Source organism: Rhipicephalus microplus, chromosome X, assembly GCF_043290135.1.
Source record: "Rhipicephalus microplus isolate Deutch F79 chromosome X, USDA_Rmic, whole genome shotgun sequence".
Taxonomy (NCBI): Eukaryota; Metazoa; Arthropoda; class Arachnida; order Ixodida; family Ixodidae; genus Rhipicephalus; species Rhipicephalus microplus.
In genome coordinates this window covers 364,131,701-364,149,882 of record NC_134710.1, presented here as the reverse complement: position 1 = coordinate 364,149,882, position 18,182 = coordinate 364,131,701, and the positions used below count along the sequence as shown (strand labels likewise).

Genomic DNA, 18,182 nt, shown 5'->3' with positions numbered 1-18,182 from the left:
CAGTGTCCCAAACTTCTCTCAATGGCCGCTGGAGAATTTCGTCTGGCACTGTTGATATTATTTGGTTGAACCACTGGTCAACGCTTCGACAAATTTTGTCTGTTTTTTCTTCCATGGCCCCGCGACATTTCTCCAGAGTGGCTTGAAGTTCGCACACCATACGCTGCAGGTATTCAAGTTCTTCAGGGCCAAGAGATGTCGTACGGGGTATGGATGGTGGTCCTGCGTTCGCTTTTTTCTTTCTTGCCATTCTACAATGAAGAGAGAGGCAACACGTCAGCTGCCACAAGAGACAAAGCAGAGTTATCGGAACACTGAGCTTATATCCCGGGGAAATTGTTTGGCATTAGGATTGGTTGGACGGCTACAGCGAAGAAAACTTACCAGTAACGTTCCCGAAACACTCTTCTGGTGTGCGGTGCGTCCTATTATATCTAATGTCAGATGTAAAGATGACGATGATAATGATGCTCCTTAGATCATTAGCAACTACCAAACCTGGCGTATTGGTTATTAGTCGGGCAAATCACACACACTGGATTTCTGAATATTATTTCTTAAGAGGTAAAATTATTTTGGGATGTTTTTATTGTAACGTTAGTTATGAATAACTGTAGTTTCAAGTAGCGCTGCACACGAAGCAAGATCTCGTGTCAAAAATTTCTCCTTTACGTTTTATAGCACATACCTAATACAGCACTTGGCGGAGTAGTAGGTGAGCTTTTTCGGTGTTTTACTTCGTATATTACTTGTATAAGATAGAATTACCTAATTTACAAATTGAAGTACAAGATTTTGGTAAGAAAATAAACAAACAATGCAGCCATAATCTACACATTTTTATACTGGCTGATGAACTTATCAATGATGATGAAAACATCCCTGTGACAGTAACCCAGTGCAGAGACGTGATACTTACAGAGCCATATATCGAAGATTTGGCGCAATTATAGTTTTCTTCCAATACACGAATTGGTGGCAGGAAAGAAATGACTATTGGTTTCCTCCTCAATATAAAAGAGGCATGGAGTTAAAACACTGACCTTGCTCTATGAAGGTAAAAATTGAGAAAGGCAGCGTGACAGTGTAATTTTGTTATAGCTCCTAGCATTGTTCTCGACCTCGACAAAACGATGCACAATGGAAGTAAGAGGTGCTTCTATTATGAATATACACTGTGCATACATGGTCTGAAAATGTTGCCCCAAACAAAGAAGCAAATGCAGGCCACCGAGCCTTGAAACTGGTGTGTGGTGGGCCACTTCAGAGCTCAAAAGCTACCAATTTTGACTTCGATGGTCTCTACTGCTCCGAGAGACTGTTCCGACTTCGAAAATATTCAGTCTGGATCACCTGTTTGCTGTGGGCTGGAAAACTTCACTGGTCGTTTATCTTCAGCAAAATGTCATAAAACTACTTCGGAAACCTATTTGACACTATTAGCGTTATTATGAAATAAATTTAAGTTTTCGATTGAACTGTTTTGTACGAGTATTGAATTAGGCGTTGGTAGGAATGGTTCACAAAAGAACTTCGAAGAGTGTAAAAGAAGTCAATGATGTGCGTGGGTATGGTGACTTTGCTGGTTTTTTTATAGACGATAGTCTTTTTTGTGGACCTTCGACACAAAAATTTTGGTCTGTCTTTTTGACTGTCTGTAGAATGGTCTGTTTGTCCACTCTTAGCAGCGTCGGGTACTTGAAATGGCCGAGCCCATTCAAAGCGCCCACCAATGTTGCTCAATATTCAGCGTTCATATTTGCGCGTTTGTACAATAAAAAGCAATTATTGCGCATGTCTGGGGCACCACAACAACGCATATATATTCGGCATGTGCGTCTTTTACTAGAAAAGGCATACATAAGTAATTTTAGGGACCAGAACGCTTATCACGCTGCGCCGACCATGCAACACTGGCACGAACAGGCGAGTGTTTCCAACGCTTTGCTAAAAGGAGACGGTGGTGGCACCTACCCATCACCTGGCGTTCTTCACCTAACCACCTCTCAGATGGGCGCGCACACCCGTCTCAGAGCCACGCGCTTCGTTTTCCAAGACAACTGCCATATGGCGCTCTTGTCTCACGTGTGACGTGACTTGATCCTCTCGTTCGCCTCCGCTGCAAGCTCTAGGCACTCTAACGCAGTGCCTCCAGAATACCGTTCACCGATTTTCTTGCACTGAACATCAAACAAATCTTTTGTTCACGCTCTCCACAAACAAGACTATGGTCTTTCGACGACACTTGCAGATTACATGCAGATACGGGGCAATTTTTTCATTTATATTATTACATTTCACCTCCATGCTTGAAGCTTAACCCTTTTAAACCATTCTAGCGCAGTGAAAGCTTTCTTTGAGTGCCTATAACGCAACAATAATTACTGACTTTCTATGGGTATGTACGTTACTAAAAACCTTTGTCGTGCCGTGACAAAGCCTCCCCAGCGAAGCAGGAGAAACAGAAAATAGGTGGCTTATACAGCCAGCGTTGCAACCAGTTAGCTACGGCAATAGGAGCGTCTGCTCGACACCAGTTTTTTCATACACTTTATTTACAAAGTGCCCCATGAGTGCCCTCACGGTGCGTAGATCGTTGTTGCCAAGCCAGGCGCCACGCAGCAGTATGGTAATCTAACCAAAACCAGCCAACAAACCACAACACAGCATCATCCCATGCTGGAAATAAGCATGAAGCAATAATAAAAGATTAACTAAATGTTTCTTGTACACGAACAGGAATACCGTGTACACAGAAACAGTTTTCTGCAGACCTGTGCACAAAATATAAAAACAGTTCATACTACTTTAGTGTTCACGCAGTTTGCATGTGAGCAAGCGAGGTTCACGTTTTTTTCAAGAGCGAAAACTTTGCACTGAGTATTAAAATATGTTACAGCACAGCCTACATTACATAATCTTACAAAAATGCTCTTCCTCAGCAATTACGTCTCGCACGGTGCCTCTATGGCAACGTTTTACTGTATGAATGTACCTGGGACTGCGATTCTTCACTCAAAACACCACCTTATCTGCTGAACGAAAGAATTAGCCACCCCAAATAAAGAAAAAAAAAATAAAAAATAAATAAAATAAAATTCAAAATAAATAAAAAAACAGTGGCGTGACACAGCGTTCTACTCTCAAAACACTCTTCCCCTTGGGGCATACTTTTTGGGATTCAGCAATTTCAACGTCTGCTTAGCCCTATGCGAATTTCTTGTTGACACAATACTGCCCTGTTAAGATTATTTGCTCTGAAAGTTCTGCGTTCCAGTACTGCTATCATTACTTCATTCATTTACATGTTATTTTGATAAGCTGTAAAGTGAAATTATTCTCACATTTTTGTTTCTTCCTGTGGCAATTACTTTTTTCCTGGACCCTTTTATAAATAAAAAATCTCTTTCTTAGTAACACCCAGTCTTACGGCCAATCTTTTGTGTGGGCTTGGAGCTCTAAAAAAGCAACCGTTCACTTTGCTGAGCATTGAAAAAGGAGCTCGAGAAGACGCAACGCGAAATGACGTGAAACCTCACGGCAAGCGCAAAAAAGCACGTTGTAGAAACTGTTCTTATGGATCCCTGGCCGCCACTTCTTGTGTCGCGCTGAGTGGCTCTGCTGAAGCAGACGAAACGGACGATGGATGGCCGACGTGACTGGCGAGAAGGCTAGCTAGCCATAGTACGGCCTAGTGGGCGCGGAGCACCGAGGAAGAAAGACTACTCAACACTATTGCACGCCACATATTACTAACACATTATTTACATGGCGTCACTCAAGTGTTTGGTAATAAAATGCGTGAGTAGCAAGGCGCCGCCAACCAACTTGCTGGAAGCGAGCAGCCACACAGCAGCTTTGATAACCGACCTGAAACCAGAAAACAAACGACAACACAACAGATTTATCAAAATCAGGGTCTTTAAAGCCGCTCTTCGAGCCAGAAAAAGTGCACCTGCATGTCTTAAATCTGTTATTGGCAACTTGCCATTGTGAAATAAAACGAAACGAAATAGCGGACCGCCCCGCCGCGGTAGTCTAGTGGCTAAGGTACTAGGCTGCTGACCCGCAGGGCGCGGGTTCGAATCCCGGCTGCGACGGCTGCATTTCCGATGGAGGCGGAAATGTTGTAGGCCCGTGTGCTCAGATTTGGGTGCAAGTTAAAGAACCCCAGGTGGTGTTATGCCAGCGAGTCCTCGTCAAACGTCCGTGCCTCTGAAACAGGCAATCTGGGTCAAGGCCAGCCCGCAGCCCGCCGGGCGCGAACAACTCCACGGCGTGAACACGCGCGGCGCATCTGTGGCCCACGTGCATTGAGTCAGCGTCGCACGTGACAGCGAGCCGGCGTCCTCATGTCTGGTGGCCTGACGCATCGCGCGGCGAACCCCATTGGAGGAGCCTGCTCTGAAGACCAGCGGCGCTTCTGATTGGACATTTTAGTTGGGCCCGGTGGAAATAAAAGAAGCCCTGCGGCGTGTCGCGATCAGCGGTTTTAGGCGAAAGGCTGACCTATGTATTAGAGAGAGGAGCTCGGCTCTTCGAGTCTCTGCCGGCCCCAGTGCCGAAATTGTAACGCCTCTGTATATATGCTGTACATAAACCTTGTTTAACTCACCGTCGTCTCGTCCGCTCGTCTCCTCAGCTCTGCGCAGAAGCAGTCGCGAGCTGAGAAACATACGCTACTAAACGGCTGGTGACCTTCCCGGCGGGGTCGAAAGCAGTGGCGCCTCCGGGACCGCGTCGGCGTCGCCGTCTTTCGCAACAGTGGTTGGCAGCTGCGGGATCGGCCGGCGTCAGCGACATCGATGCGGTGAGTGCCTGATGTTTTCCCCTCAGTTCACCAGACTACTCTAGCTCAGGTTGTAGTAGTTTAGAGAAGGGCTGTGTGAAGCATTAGAGTGAGCTTTGATCGTTTCAAGCAAAGTCGAAGTGCTTTGAAACCAAAGTTAATGCGGAGGGGGTAAACACGGGAGAGTGAAAAGTTGCTTGCGCGTCTTGCTAGTTGACTTATAGTGGGTACGGCAAGTAAATTGTTAACAGGGGCAAACAGCAAGAGGCTAGTGTGAACGATGGAGAACCTTAAAGTGAAGGAACTCATCGAAATTTGTGAGGAACTCGGCATTACTTTGGGCCGTGCGAAACGAAAGCAAGCGATCCTTGAGATCATGAAGGATGAGGGAGTGTCGGCTGAGGAAGTCGATGAGGCCTGGGTGGATATTAAAGCACGCCGTGAGGAGGCTGAAAGGCGAGAAGTAGAAGCTCGCGAACGTGAGGAGGCTGAAAGGCGAGAAGCTCGTGAAGAGGCTGAAAGGCGCGAAGCTCGCGAACGTGAAGAAAGGCGCGAAGCTCGCGAACGTGAAGAAAGGCGCGAAGCTCGCGAACGTGAAGAAAGGCGAGAAGCTCGCGAGCGCGAGGAGGCCGAGAGACAAGAGCGCCTAGAGTTGAAACGACTAGAATTGGCAATCCTACAGTGTTCGCAGGCGCCTAGCGTAGCTTCTCCGACGATTCAGGTCAGCGGTTTCAGAATTCGGGACCAACTGCCACCGTTCGTAGTAGGCGAGGACATGGCGAAGTATCTCGTCAAGTTTGAACACGTCTGTGAGCGAAATGCTTTGGAGCAGTCTCTTTGGGCGCGGAACCTGCTAGCTCTTCTTCCCGGCGAAGTGTCCGACGCGATAACTTGCTTGTCGAGGGAAGCGTTTGAGAGCTATGACGAGGTTAAGGAAGTGCTCTTGAGACGTTATAAGTTGTCACCCGAGGCTTTCAGGCAAAGGTTCCGGTATGCTAAAAAGGGGAATGAGTCACACGTTGACTTCGCGTTTCGTCTTAAAGCCGATTTGATCGAATGGCTCAAGGGCGAAGGTGTTTATGACGACCGCGATAAAGTGGTGGAATGCGTTGCATTGGAGCAATTCTACCGCTGCATCGAGGAGGATGTTAAACTTTGGCTGCAGGACAAACTTGGTGAAGTACAGTTAAACAAGGCAGCAGAGTTAGCTGAGGAGTATTATACTCGCCGAAAGTTGCATAGCAGGGCAGCGCGCGTTGAAAAGGATGAAAGGAAAGAGGGCTTTTCAAGGAAACCTGATCAACGGAAACCCGCTCCGCACCGTAATTTCAAGAAGGACCCGTCTCTTACGAAGGACAGTGTAGGGGAAGGGCAAACAGAAGCGGAGAAATCGAGTGAGGTTTCTACCACACAGGCATTAGAACCGGAAAACAAACGGAAGCCGCTAATCTGCTACAACTGTAAAAAGGAAGGGCACATCGCGAGAAACTGTCAGGAAAAGTTTGCCTTCGCAACGATCCGAGAATCAGAAAAAAACATGCGGTTGTTGGAGCCGTATCTCCAAGAAATTAGGGTCAATGAGAAAACGTGCCGAGCACTTAGAGACTCAGCGGCAACCATGGACGTTGTCCATCCTTCATTGGTGTCTCCGGATGACTTCACAGGAGAATGCGCGTGGATCAGGCAAGTCGCCGAGGAGCAGAGTGTTCGCTTACCAATCGCCACCGTTGTCATTGAAGGCCCGTTCGGTAAGCTTTGCACCGAAGCGGCTGTGTCTGCCGCGCTGAATGGTCGTTTTTCTTATCTATTCTCCAACAACTCGGAGCAGCTTCTCAAAGAGCAGGGCAAATCGTTCTTCCCCAACTTAGCGTGCCTGGCTCCCACGCGATCGCAAGCGCGAAAGCTTTCGCGGAAGCTTGACTTGGTTCCATGCGGTGAACTCTCAAGTGACGTTGTCGGCGGGTCGACGGAACCCCAGAAAGGAAATTTTCCGCATGAGTCATGTGAGCAGTCACGCGAGCGGCCCGTCGCGGGAGCGGCCGGCGCGGTATGCGCTGGGGGAGACGACGTGGCGCCATTGAGTCAGAGCGAGAGGGTTGCAACGCTCTCGCCTGTAGCGGAAAGTGGGAGCGAGCTGCCGAGAGTTGATCGAGAGACGCTCATTCGAGGGCAGCGTGAGGATCTCTCGATTGAAGCGCTAGTGGAAAGCCAAATTGAAGCGCGAGTGGAAAGCCAGAAAAACGCGGCAAAAGTGCTGTCGAAGGAGCACTACGAGAAATCGGGGAAGAAGAGCGCTTTTGAAGTTGATAATCAGGTAATGCGGCTGCAGCCACCCAAAAGGAACAAGCTTGAGGTTGATTGGGAAGGGCCCGCCAAAGTATTATCGAAGCCTTGCGATACAAATTATGAGGTGCAAGTAGGAGGGCGGCAGAACAAAATTTACAACTTGATGAAACCCAATGTTCAACATCAAGCGGTCGTAAATCAGCTGTTGAAGGCTTCGGAGGAAGAGGAAGCAGAAAATTTGAGTTCTAGTGAAGTAATCGAAGGGGGATCGAAAGTAATCCGGGAGCAGATAAACCTAGAGCCTAGCTTAAGGGAAGGAGGACCTGAGAAAGAGGACCTGAGAAAGATTGGTTCCGAGTTTGAAGACGTGTTTTCGGACCGCCCCGGAAACACGAGGGTGATCGAACACGATATCGTGCTAAGCGGTGAGGAGCCAATCCATAGCAAGCCGTATCGTTGTTCTCCTGTGGAACGTCGCAAGTGTGAGCCGCTCTTGGTACCGCATAGGTATCGTCGCCTAAAAGTGACCGGTTACTGAGATGGAGCGTGGTACTCCGGCAGGGCAACTTTGACGTTCGCTAAAAAAAAAAAAAAAAAAAAAAAGAAAGCTATACGCTAATGCAGGTGCATTGAGCAGTGCGTTCCAGCTAGTAACTTCTTAACCTTTCGGTTTCTGGCTGGCGATTCGGGGCAAAATTTTGACCTCATCACGACCTGGGCTGAGCGCTCTCGTTCAGAGTGATCTCAAGGGGCCAACTTTATGTGGTATTCTAATCCGTTACGTTGTTGTACGTGGAAAAAAAATTGAGTTGTCATTTTAGGGGTCTTTTGTCCCACATGTGCCTCTTGATGTAGAGGGAACAAAATTCCGATAAACACGTAGATAGGTATATGTTGTACTATACTTTGTCTGGTGTTCTGTCGGGTGACCGAGGGCACTTGCTTGTGTCGTGTGTTGTCTGTTGTCGAACCGTTCTTAGCACGTTGCAGAACCATCGACAAGTGCTGAAACCGAAAATGGTCAGAAGAGACGAGCGAATTTGGCCAGCAAGTTGTGGCGACAAGCCAGTGGAGCGGGGATCCGTCGTCAATGATGGGATGTGTTCCCGGAACAGTCTGGAGCTGTATTCTCCCCATGGCCCTGGAGGCGAACCTGGAGGGACCTGGCGAACGAGCGCACCTGACATCCGAGCCCCGTGGAAGCAGCTCGTCTTTCCGGTGCATTGTCTGGCGCCGGGGGTGCTGTTATGCCAGCGAGTCCTCGTCAAACGTCCGTGCCTCTGAAACAGGCAATCTGGGTCAAGGCCAGCCCGCAGCCCGCCGGGCGCGAACAACTCCACGGCGTGAACACGCGCGGCGCATCTGTGGCCCACGTGCATTGAGTCAGCGTCGCACGTGACAGCGAGCCGGCGTCCTCATGTCTGGTGGCCTGACGCATCGCGCGGCGAACCCCATTGGAGGAGCCTGCTCTGAAGACCAGCGGCGCTTCTGATTGGACATTTTAGTTGGGCCCGGTGGAAATAAAAGAAGCCCTGCGGCGTGTCGCGATCAGCGGTTTTAGGCGAAAGGCTGACCTATGTATTAGAGAGAGGAGCTCGGCTCTTCGAGTCTCTGCCGGCCCCAGTGCCGAAATTGTAACGCCTCTGTATATATGCTGTACATAAACCTTGTTTAACTCACCGTCGTCTCGTCCGCTCGTCTCCTCAGCTCTGCGCAGAAGCAGTCGCGAGCTGAGAAACATACGCTACTAAACGGCTGGTGACCTTCCCGGCGGGGTCGAAAGCAGTGGCGCCTCCGGGACCGCGTCGGCGTCGCCATCTTTCGCAACAGTGGTCTAAATTTCCGGAGCCCTCCACTACGGCGTCTCTCATAATCATATAGTGGTTTTGGGACGTTAAACCCAACATATTAATCAATCATCAATCATGAAATAGCGGACCTACTAACAACAGCGGCAATGCGTGGCCGATTCTTATCGGCCCTTTCTGTAGTGGCCATTCCAACTTTGATAACGTAGAGATAAGTTTCGCTTTGTGGAGGTGCCATGAAGTCAGTAACATTATGAACACAGTTTAGTCGTTTCAAATTTTCAAAAGCCAGTAGTTTAATACTAGACAAATTGAAGTCGCATAAACTGCATTAGCATGACGTGTCCCCCTATTTTATTTGTAATAATTCAGGGCTGGTCTCTATGCAACCTCTACGCAACTTTTCCTTCAAAAGGGAAACAGTATGCAGTTTTCTGCCATGTGGCCGATACCATCCTCAAAGGAAAAAAAACGTCTCGTTATTCCATTCAATCACCTGGGGCAAAACGTCGCAAGGAACAATACACTTACCTTCGGTGCTGCAGCGCTGGGCTTCAGCAACACAAACGCTTTGTATGCCGTCTGCAGTTGCGTTCACAAAAGAAACGATTGTGAATTTGTGTTGCAAGTTGTGTATGTTATTGCACTTATTACTTATTTCAAAAAATTGCTTATTCACTTTTACTTGTCTTCAAGATAACGGCTATGCTGCGTTATTTGTACGGGGAGGGACAATTATTGCACTCTTTTTCCATTACGCACACCGCTTTAATGTATCAATATTTACACATTCCTAACAATCAAAATAATTGTTCACAAATTCACATAGTCAACTCTTCGGCGACACTCTTGGGTGGGTACGAGCCATATTAGAAGTATCACCACCATCATCATCTCATGCGCGGGGCCTGCCGCTGAGATGCCGGCCTGAGGGGTCCAGATTGATAATACACTTGGCGTGGGCTCCTCGGATTGACACAAATAAGGCCTTCACTGTAGATGCTTGGCCGTCTGCAGCACTGGTCTAGGGAACGAAAATTCTGCCTGCATTCCTCGTAGAACTGCGTTCGTGGGAAGGCCACGTCACCCACGCCACGGCATGGTGACAGCCTCGACCCCATATTCCTGATGATCAAGGATAACAAGGTCAGCTGGTGAGCTATGTGCCAGCACGAAAGGCAAGGGGCTGTGAAGGCACTGTTGTTGACGTTTGCCTGGGTTTATATAGCTCCTCTATATTGAAATAACCTTTTTAAACGAATAAACTTGGCCAACAAGGCAAACACATGATCCGTAGACAACCATTATAATGATGGGTAGGCAGCTGATACTCGTAGTGCAATGAAAGCCCTTATAGAGCAAATGTTTACAAGCTGTGCCTTCTGCTTCTCTGCGAACCATGAAAAAAAAGCTGCGCTAACCTGATTCTGATCATTCGTCACCTTGACACAAAGAAGCTGTGCACACAGAAGAAAAAGTAATAAAAAATTTAACGCAAGTTTGAGTAAGTATAATAGTTTTCCCATGACATAAACGAATAAATACCTTCGTAAACTGCGCTCTTGTCTTGTGGCCTACGCTAATGAAATTTGAATTGCTTTAAGCTGGCAAACCCGTTCTGCACTTTACATCAACCTATCTGCCTCTTGGCACCACTCCCAAGTACCACGCTGTAAACAGCATCGCCAGTCATGCCCACTGTGAAGTGGCTCAGGAAGTTCTTGCCCCGTGTAGTCGTGAGTGATATTCAAGGCTGTGTACATGAAAGTAGTTTATGCGCAGATGATCTGTTAAACAGAGTTTACTGCAAGCAGTGAATGTGAAATATACATGTTGTTTTGGAATGAGCGTTAGAAACACACCGAGGAGGAAAAACCATGACGTCGTGCGTGATCAGTGGTGCGTGTGGCTGACAGCGATAGCGGGTGCTGCTCCTTTGCACTGACTTCGGGCCTAGCCTGCGGAGAATAAGCTATCTTCTGAACCGCTGCACACAACAAGAAATATGGCTGCAATTCAGAAACTGCGTTCGTGGGGAGGTCTCGAACCCATTCCAACGCAAGCAGGTGACTGCCTCGGAGCAAAGCGGAGCTAGTGAGTCAAGCGCATCAAGCCAAGGCAGGTGGCTGGCTCAGCTCTCCTGCAATTCACAAAGCCAATCTGAAAGGGGGCTTAGTTATCCTGTAATTTACAAAGTAAATATAAGGGGCTGCTTATACCTCACTCTTAAGATTGGAATGTGATAGCGGTTCGAAGACCGTTCTCAACACTTTTTCAATATCGTGTCGTTACGCGCTTCTCTTTGGATGCTTCAACGAATCTTTCGTGCACAAGGCATTTCCTGTTATAAACTACCCTTTCTTCTCCTTTTAGAGATGCTCTTTACTTATTGGACACACAACCCACTCAGAATACATTCCGCAGATACGAAGCTATGGGGAAACGCCTAGTATATGAGAAGCCAATATTTGATATGAATCAAAGATAAGTACAGAGTGCCGTTTGTAAAGACGGCAGAGACACAAATAGCCCATTTCATTATACACCAGCGTCGATCTTAAATATGTGGGGTGGAACGTCGCAAAATCACCATATGGCTCTGATAGAGCTGTAGTGATGGGATCTGGAAATTTTGACCACCTGGAGTTGTTTACCTTGCATCCAAATCTGAGCACATGGGCCTGAAACTAGCATCCCCATTTCTAGCTCCTTCTAATTGTTCATCAATATACACAACTAGATTAAACAAGTACGATCAGATCAGATAAGTACGTACACCAGCAGTATTGATATATACAGGGTGTCCCACAACTCTTTACACAAGAATTTTAAATCGGAAGGCACTCCAGTGGCGAATCGAACCAAACGCGTACTACTCGCGCTAGCCTGTAAGAATGCAGGCCATTTTTCATTTCTCCCCATAATAATTATTTAAAACTTTTACCTACCATTTTATTCATGTGCTTGAAACCCAAAATATGAACATTGAGATGCAGAGCGCTTTCAGAAACCACCGAATAAATTGTTTCCTGTACGATACGTCAAGAGCTTTTATTTTTTACGCGTTGTAAAGAAAGCCTATTGCAGCACTATAGCAGTCCGCTCGTGGTCTGTCAGATGGCTTTTTTTCATAATTCGCGGGCTTTCTTAACAACTTGAAGAAAATAACAGCGCGAGGTGTGTCTTACAGTAAAAATTTTTTTCGGTGGTTTTTGAAAGGGCTCTACATCTGAGTGTTCGTATTTTTGGTTTCCAGACCACAATAAAGATAGGTAATTAGGAATTATAAATAATTAGTATGAGGAGAAACCAAAAATAGCATCAGTGCCTAAAGACTATTGCGAGTAGTGAGCATTTGGTTCAATTCACCTCCTAAGTGCCTTTCACTTTCGAATTCTTGGCTCAAATTACGTGAGACACCCTGTACACATAATAAACACACACACACGCATATATATATATATATATATATATATATATATATATATATATATATATATATATATATATATATATATCACAGTTGTTGTGAATCGGGGCTGTTCGACACGTAGTCGCTTCGGATCCCAACGCTGATCACCAGTTGTTAAGGCTCTCGGCGCTGTTCACCAGTTGTCGCTCCGAATCCCACCGCTGAGCACCCGTTATTGCAGATCCCACCGCTGCCACCAGTTAATATATATATATATATATATATATATATATATATATATATATATATATACACATATATATATATTATAGAGAAGCCTCCAAACACTGAACTGGGTCAAACAATCAAGTGCTTTCTTATGGGTCTACCCAAAAAGAACGCTGCTCGCGCTGAGAGTCTGTGCTTGGCCGTTACTGTTGCCATTGTTTATGCTCGCTGTGTGCCGACTAATAAACGCCCTAACATAATGGTGGAGAGTGCTACGATCCTTTTTGATGCCCTTGAAACTACGATCCCGTACCCTGCCATCTACCATGTCCCACGTCACCTCTCGGCAAAAGATTCCTCCCATGCCACCCCCTTGTCCTGGTGTCCCCAGGATCCGCAATTCACCCATCTTCTTGGGCGCCGATGGCACGGACGTGGAGGACTGGCTCGCCATTTACGAGCGCGTGAGCGTCCCGAACAAATGGGACGAGGACGGCAAGCTGACAAACTTGGTGCTCTAGCTTGCGGGCGTTGCAAGTTTGTGGTACAACAACCACGCGCCGGATTTCGCAACCTGGTCCAATTTTAAGGCCGCTATCGCCAACATTTTCGGCCGCCCTGTCGTTCGAAAGCTGCAAGCCGAGCAGCGCTTACGCAAACTTGCTTAGCAGGCTGGTGAATCATTCACCAGTTACATTGAGGATGTCCTGGACTTGTGCAAGTAATCCAACAACAGCATGTTGGAATCAGACAAGATCCGGAACGTCGTGAAAGGCATTGATGATGATGCCTTCACGATGCTGCTTGCCAAAAACCCAAGCACAGTGGATGAGGTCATAACGCTGTGCCAGAGCTACGAGGACTCCGCCGACAGCGTTCGATGACCCGCCACTTTACACCGCGAGACGCAGGGCTTGCTGGCTTGGAGGCGAGATGTGATTAGGTGACGCTGCTGGCAGACCTCAAGTCCTTCATTGACGCTGCTGGCAGACCTCCAGTCCTTCACCAGTACTCTCTTCTGCCATTTGCCCACCCACCGGCTTTTCAACAATCGGCCACTACCATTCTTCCACCCATCTGTCGAGCGATTGAGCAGGCAATAGCGGAGGTAATGTCTGCGTACAACTCCCAACAGCCTTCGGCTCCTGCGCCCCTGAGTTACGCCCAAGTGGTCGCTAGGTCGCCTCATGTCGTTCCAGCACCCGCCCCTCGGACCTACGCCGAAGCTGCCGCTCAACCTGCGTCCTTTGCAGCGGGTATGCCCGCTACGTATGTTGACGTAACCTCTCAGCCTCAGCTTAAGCCCACCATGCAGCCACCGTTCCGTCCATCGGCTCTTGCGACATGGGTGAGACCTACCCGGGTGAACAGATGGCGTACACTCGACAACCGGCTCATCTGCTTTGCCGGCGGTTACGCCAGTCACGCGGCGCGTAATTGCCATCGCGTACAGCCGGTTCCAGTTTCTTCGCCTGTTACTGGCCAGCTCAGCCGTCCCTATCACGAAAAACGCCGTCTATGCCACCACCGTCTCGCTCAGGTCCATCTTCTCGAAGGTCACCTTCTCCACGACGTCTTCCCTGTCCCCAATGTGGCCAAGTCCAGCTGCTCACGAGCGGAAAAAGCTAGTCGTCGCAGTCCTCGAGGCAAGGGCTGTGACGCTATCGCATTGTGAAAGCCCTCAGAGCCGCTCATCTAATGTCATTGACGTGCTTGTGAATGATGTTCATGCATCTGCTCTTATTGACACTTGAGCTGCAGTATCAGTTATGGACGAAAAACTTTGCCGCTTGCTTCGAAAAGGGACGACGCCAATTTCTGGGTTGTCCCTTCGTACTGCTAGTTCGCATCGTATTCATCCTACAGCGGCGTGCACAGCTCGCGTTGTCATTCAGGGCGTTCTGTGTGTCGCCCGATTCATCATCATTCCTGCATGCTCCCATGATGTCATCTTGAGATAGGATTTTCTCTCCCGCAACGATGCCGTCATCCATTATGCCGCTGCCGAAATTGAACTCTCACCCTGCCCGCATTTGATGTCAGAAGACAGTCCCTCGACACTGAGCAAGATTCTCGTGAAAGACGATGTCATAGTGCCTCCAAGCTCTACGACGGGTGTATCGGACTACTGCACCGGTCTCCCCGACACAATTGCACTCGTTTCGCCATCCGGCCGTGCTTGCAGAAGGTAAGGGTTGCTAGTACTTTTCGCGACCGTGCAAATCACCCAGGGCAACGACGCTATTTTTGTGACCAACCCATGCCCGTACACTGTTACCTTGGTTCGAGGTGAATGTCTTGGCAGAGACGAACCAGTCGCCGACGCACAAGTCCTCGGCGTACCCGATGACTCGCGTTGTCCCGATTCGCGTATGATCAGTGCTGTTTCCACTTCTTCATCTCCTGGTGTATTTGACTCCTACATTGATGACAAACTTACGTCGGTACAGCGTTCCCAGCTTCTGGATCTGTTGCAAGAATACCGTTGTTCTTTTGATGTCGGGCGAAGTTCTCTCCGTCGCGTGTCTACTGTAACGCATCGTATCGACCCTGGTGCCCATCCACCATTACGGCAATGTTCATACCACGTGTCGCCTGCTGAACGTCGGAAAATTAACGAGCAGGTTGACACTATGCTCAGACGCGACGTTGTTCGGCCCTCGGACGGCCGTGGGCGTCTCCTGTTGTTCTTGTTATGAAGAAAGATGGTTTCGTTTGATACTGTGTGGACTACAGACGGCTCAATAATATCACTCGCAAGGATGTTTATTCCCTGCCGCGCATCGATGACACAATTGACAGCCTTCTCGGAGCCGAATTTTTTTTCTCGATCTGCGCTTGGGGTACTGGCAAGTACCCAAGGCTGATGAGGCTCGATCTAAGACTAAGTTCACCACACCCGACGGCTTTTACGAATTCAACGTCATGCCATTTGGTCTGTGTAATGCACCTGCGACCTTTGAGCGCATGATGGAAACCATTCTGCGCAACTTAAATATGCACACGTGCTTGTGTTACCTCGATGACGTAGTTGTCTTCGCTCCAGATTTCTCCACGCATCTCCAACGTCTGAAAGAAGTTTTCACACGTGTGAGCAATGCCGGCTTGCAACTAAATCTGAAGAAGTGCCGCTTTGCAGCTCGGCAACTCGCCATCCTAGGGTACGCCGTGTCCAAGGAGGGCATTCTTCATGACCCAGCCAAGCTTCGGGCCGTGGCCGAATTTCCCAAACCTGCGTCTGTCAAATAACTGCGTAGATTCGTGGGCCTGTGCTCATACTTTCGGCGCTTCAAACGAAACTTTGCCACAATCATATCACTGCTGACGAAGCTCCTTGGAAGTAACGGGCCCCTCAATTCATGGTCGTCCGAGTGCGACGACGCCTTCGCGAAGCTCCGCCATTTGTTGACACCTCCTCCCATTCTACATCACTACGATCCTATCGCCTCAACGGAGGTGCACACGGATGCTAGCTGTGTAGGCCTCGGCGCAGTCCTGGCGCAGCGCAAACCCGGATTCTCTGAATATGTCGTGGCATATGCAAGCCGTACGCTCACGAGAGCCGAGACAAACTACACCATCTCGGAGAAAGAGTGCCTGGCAATCGTCTGGGCGCTTACAAAGTTTGGACGTTATTTGTACGGTCATCTATTCAATGTCGTCACCAACCATCATGCACTACGCTGGCTGTCATAATTGAAGGATCCCTCAGGCCGTCTCGCCCGTTGGGCTCTTCGCTTACAAGACTACGACATCCACGTGCTGTACCGCAACAGATGCCAGCAAGCTGACACCAACGCCCTCTCGCGCTCCCCTCTGCCTGAAGATGACGTGCTGTTTTTAGTATCCTCGGTTGCTGTTTCTGCCATTGATGTTGACATTATCGCTATCGAACAGCGAAAGGATGATTGGATCGCCCCGCTGATCGACTTGTTCTCTGATCCGTTCGCAACGCCATGCATGCGTGCCTTGCGTCGTCAAGCTCACCAATTCGTCATTCGTGACGGCCTCCTACACCGACGACATTACGATGCCGATGGCCGGTAGTGGCTACTCGTGATACCCCGCAGTCTGCGGTAGGAGATATGTGAATCCTTCCTTTCTGATCCGCAATGCGCGCTTTCTGGGGTATTCAAAACCTAACATCGCATTCGACAACGCTGCAAACCGTCAGCACACAAGTCGCCAGCTGGTCTGCAACCGTTAACGTGCCCTGACCATGTGTTTGGGCGCGTAAGTATCGATATTGTCACGTTACTCTCGACAAACTTGATAAAAAATGAGCTCGTTTAGTCGACTACTCAAGCAGCGGCTCAGAGAGATCGTCTTTGTCTTCTTTCACTCTTCGATCTCACCCAAGAAACCATGTGGCAATAGTCCCCCCCTTTGAAAGCGTCGACTTGATGCTCGTAAATAAAAAAAAATGAAGGCATACACACGCAGATATAGAGAACCAAAAGAGGGAGAGTGCCACTACTCGCAGCGCAAATGAGGAAGTTTCGCCAACGCTTCCGCCAAGCGCAAAAAGAAAGGGCATAAAAACACAGGAGAACACAAACAGCAGCAGCAACGCAATGTAACGGCATGTCGTAGCACGTGAAACCACAAGGGCTACTGTGTGAAGTAGGGCTTCGGCCGAACGACATGCACGATTTCGGGCCGAAGCTGTCGACGAGAAGACGCTGCGCCGTCCGGAAATACCTCGTAGGTAAGATCTGTGATTCGTCTAAGAACCTTGTACGGTCCAAAATAACGGCTTAGGAGTTTTTCGGATAAGCCTGGTCGCCGGACAGGGATCCACACCCACATTCGGTGCCCAGGGTGGTAGGTGACATTTCGATGGCGGAGGTTGTAACGTCGTGCGTCTGCATCTTGTTGGTGACTGGTGTTCATGCGAGCTAGCTGACGAGCTTCCTCGGCGTATTGAGTGTATTGCTCAGCATCTTGAGCAAGTTCATTGCTTTGGTCGCACGGAAGCATAGCATCGAGCATGGTTCGCACGTTGCGTCCGTAAACAAGTCGGAAAGGCGGAAATCGCGTTGTTTCTTGCGTTGCCGTATTATAAGCAAACGTGATGTATGGAAGAATCTCGTCCCAGGTTTTATGTTGTACGTCCACGTACATTGACAGCATGTCCGCTATGGTCTTGTTAAGCCTCTCTGTCAGTCCATTGGATTGCGGATGATAAGCCGTTGTTTTTCGATGACTTGTGCAGCTCAGTTTAAAAATGTCCTCCATCATTCGTGCTGTAAACGACGTCCCTCTGTCCGTAATCACGCATGACGGGGCACCATGCCGTAGGACGATTTGGTGCACGAAGAACTGCGCGACTTCAGAGGCCGTGCCACGGGGTAACGCTTTTTTTTCAGCATAACGCGTAAGATAATCTGTCGCAACTATAATCCATTTGTTCCCAGAGGACGACAAAGGGAAGGGCCCGAGAAGGTCCATTCCCACGAGGTCAAACGGTGTCCGTGGTGGTGCGATCAGCTGGAGCAAGCCCGCGGGTCTCACAGGCGGAGTCTTGCGGCGCTGGCACTCACGACAGCCTTTCACATATCGATGTACACTAGTTGATGTACACTAGTCACTGGACAGCTTGGCCTGCCACCCATAGGCGCCTTGGACCCTACATAAGGATTCCCTCTAGTCCTGGCTC

At 48.7% G+C, this 18,182-nt stretch overlaps 1 protein-coding gene across 1 annotated transcript; it reads left to right on the top strand.

Moving 5' to 3' along the window:
• Positions 1–4,180: 4,180 nt before the first annotated feature.
• On the top strand, positions 4,181–8,755 carry LOC142776362 (uncharacterized). Its single transcript, XM_075879910.1, has 2 exons — positions 4,181–5,284; positions 5,393–8,755. Exons 1-2 carry the CDS (start codon positions 5,070–5,072, stop codon positions 7,611–7,613), a joined length of 2,436 nt encoding a protein of 811 aa, XP_075736025.1. The 5' UTR covers positions 4,181–5,069; the 3' UTR covers positions 7,614–8,755.
• The last annotated feature ends 9,427 nt before the right edge of the window (positions 8,756–18,182 follow it).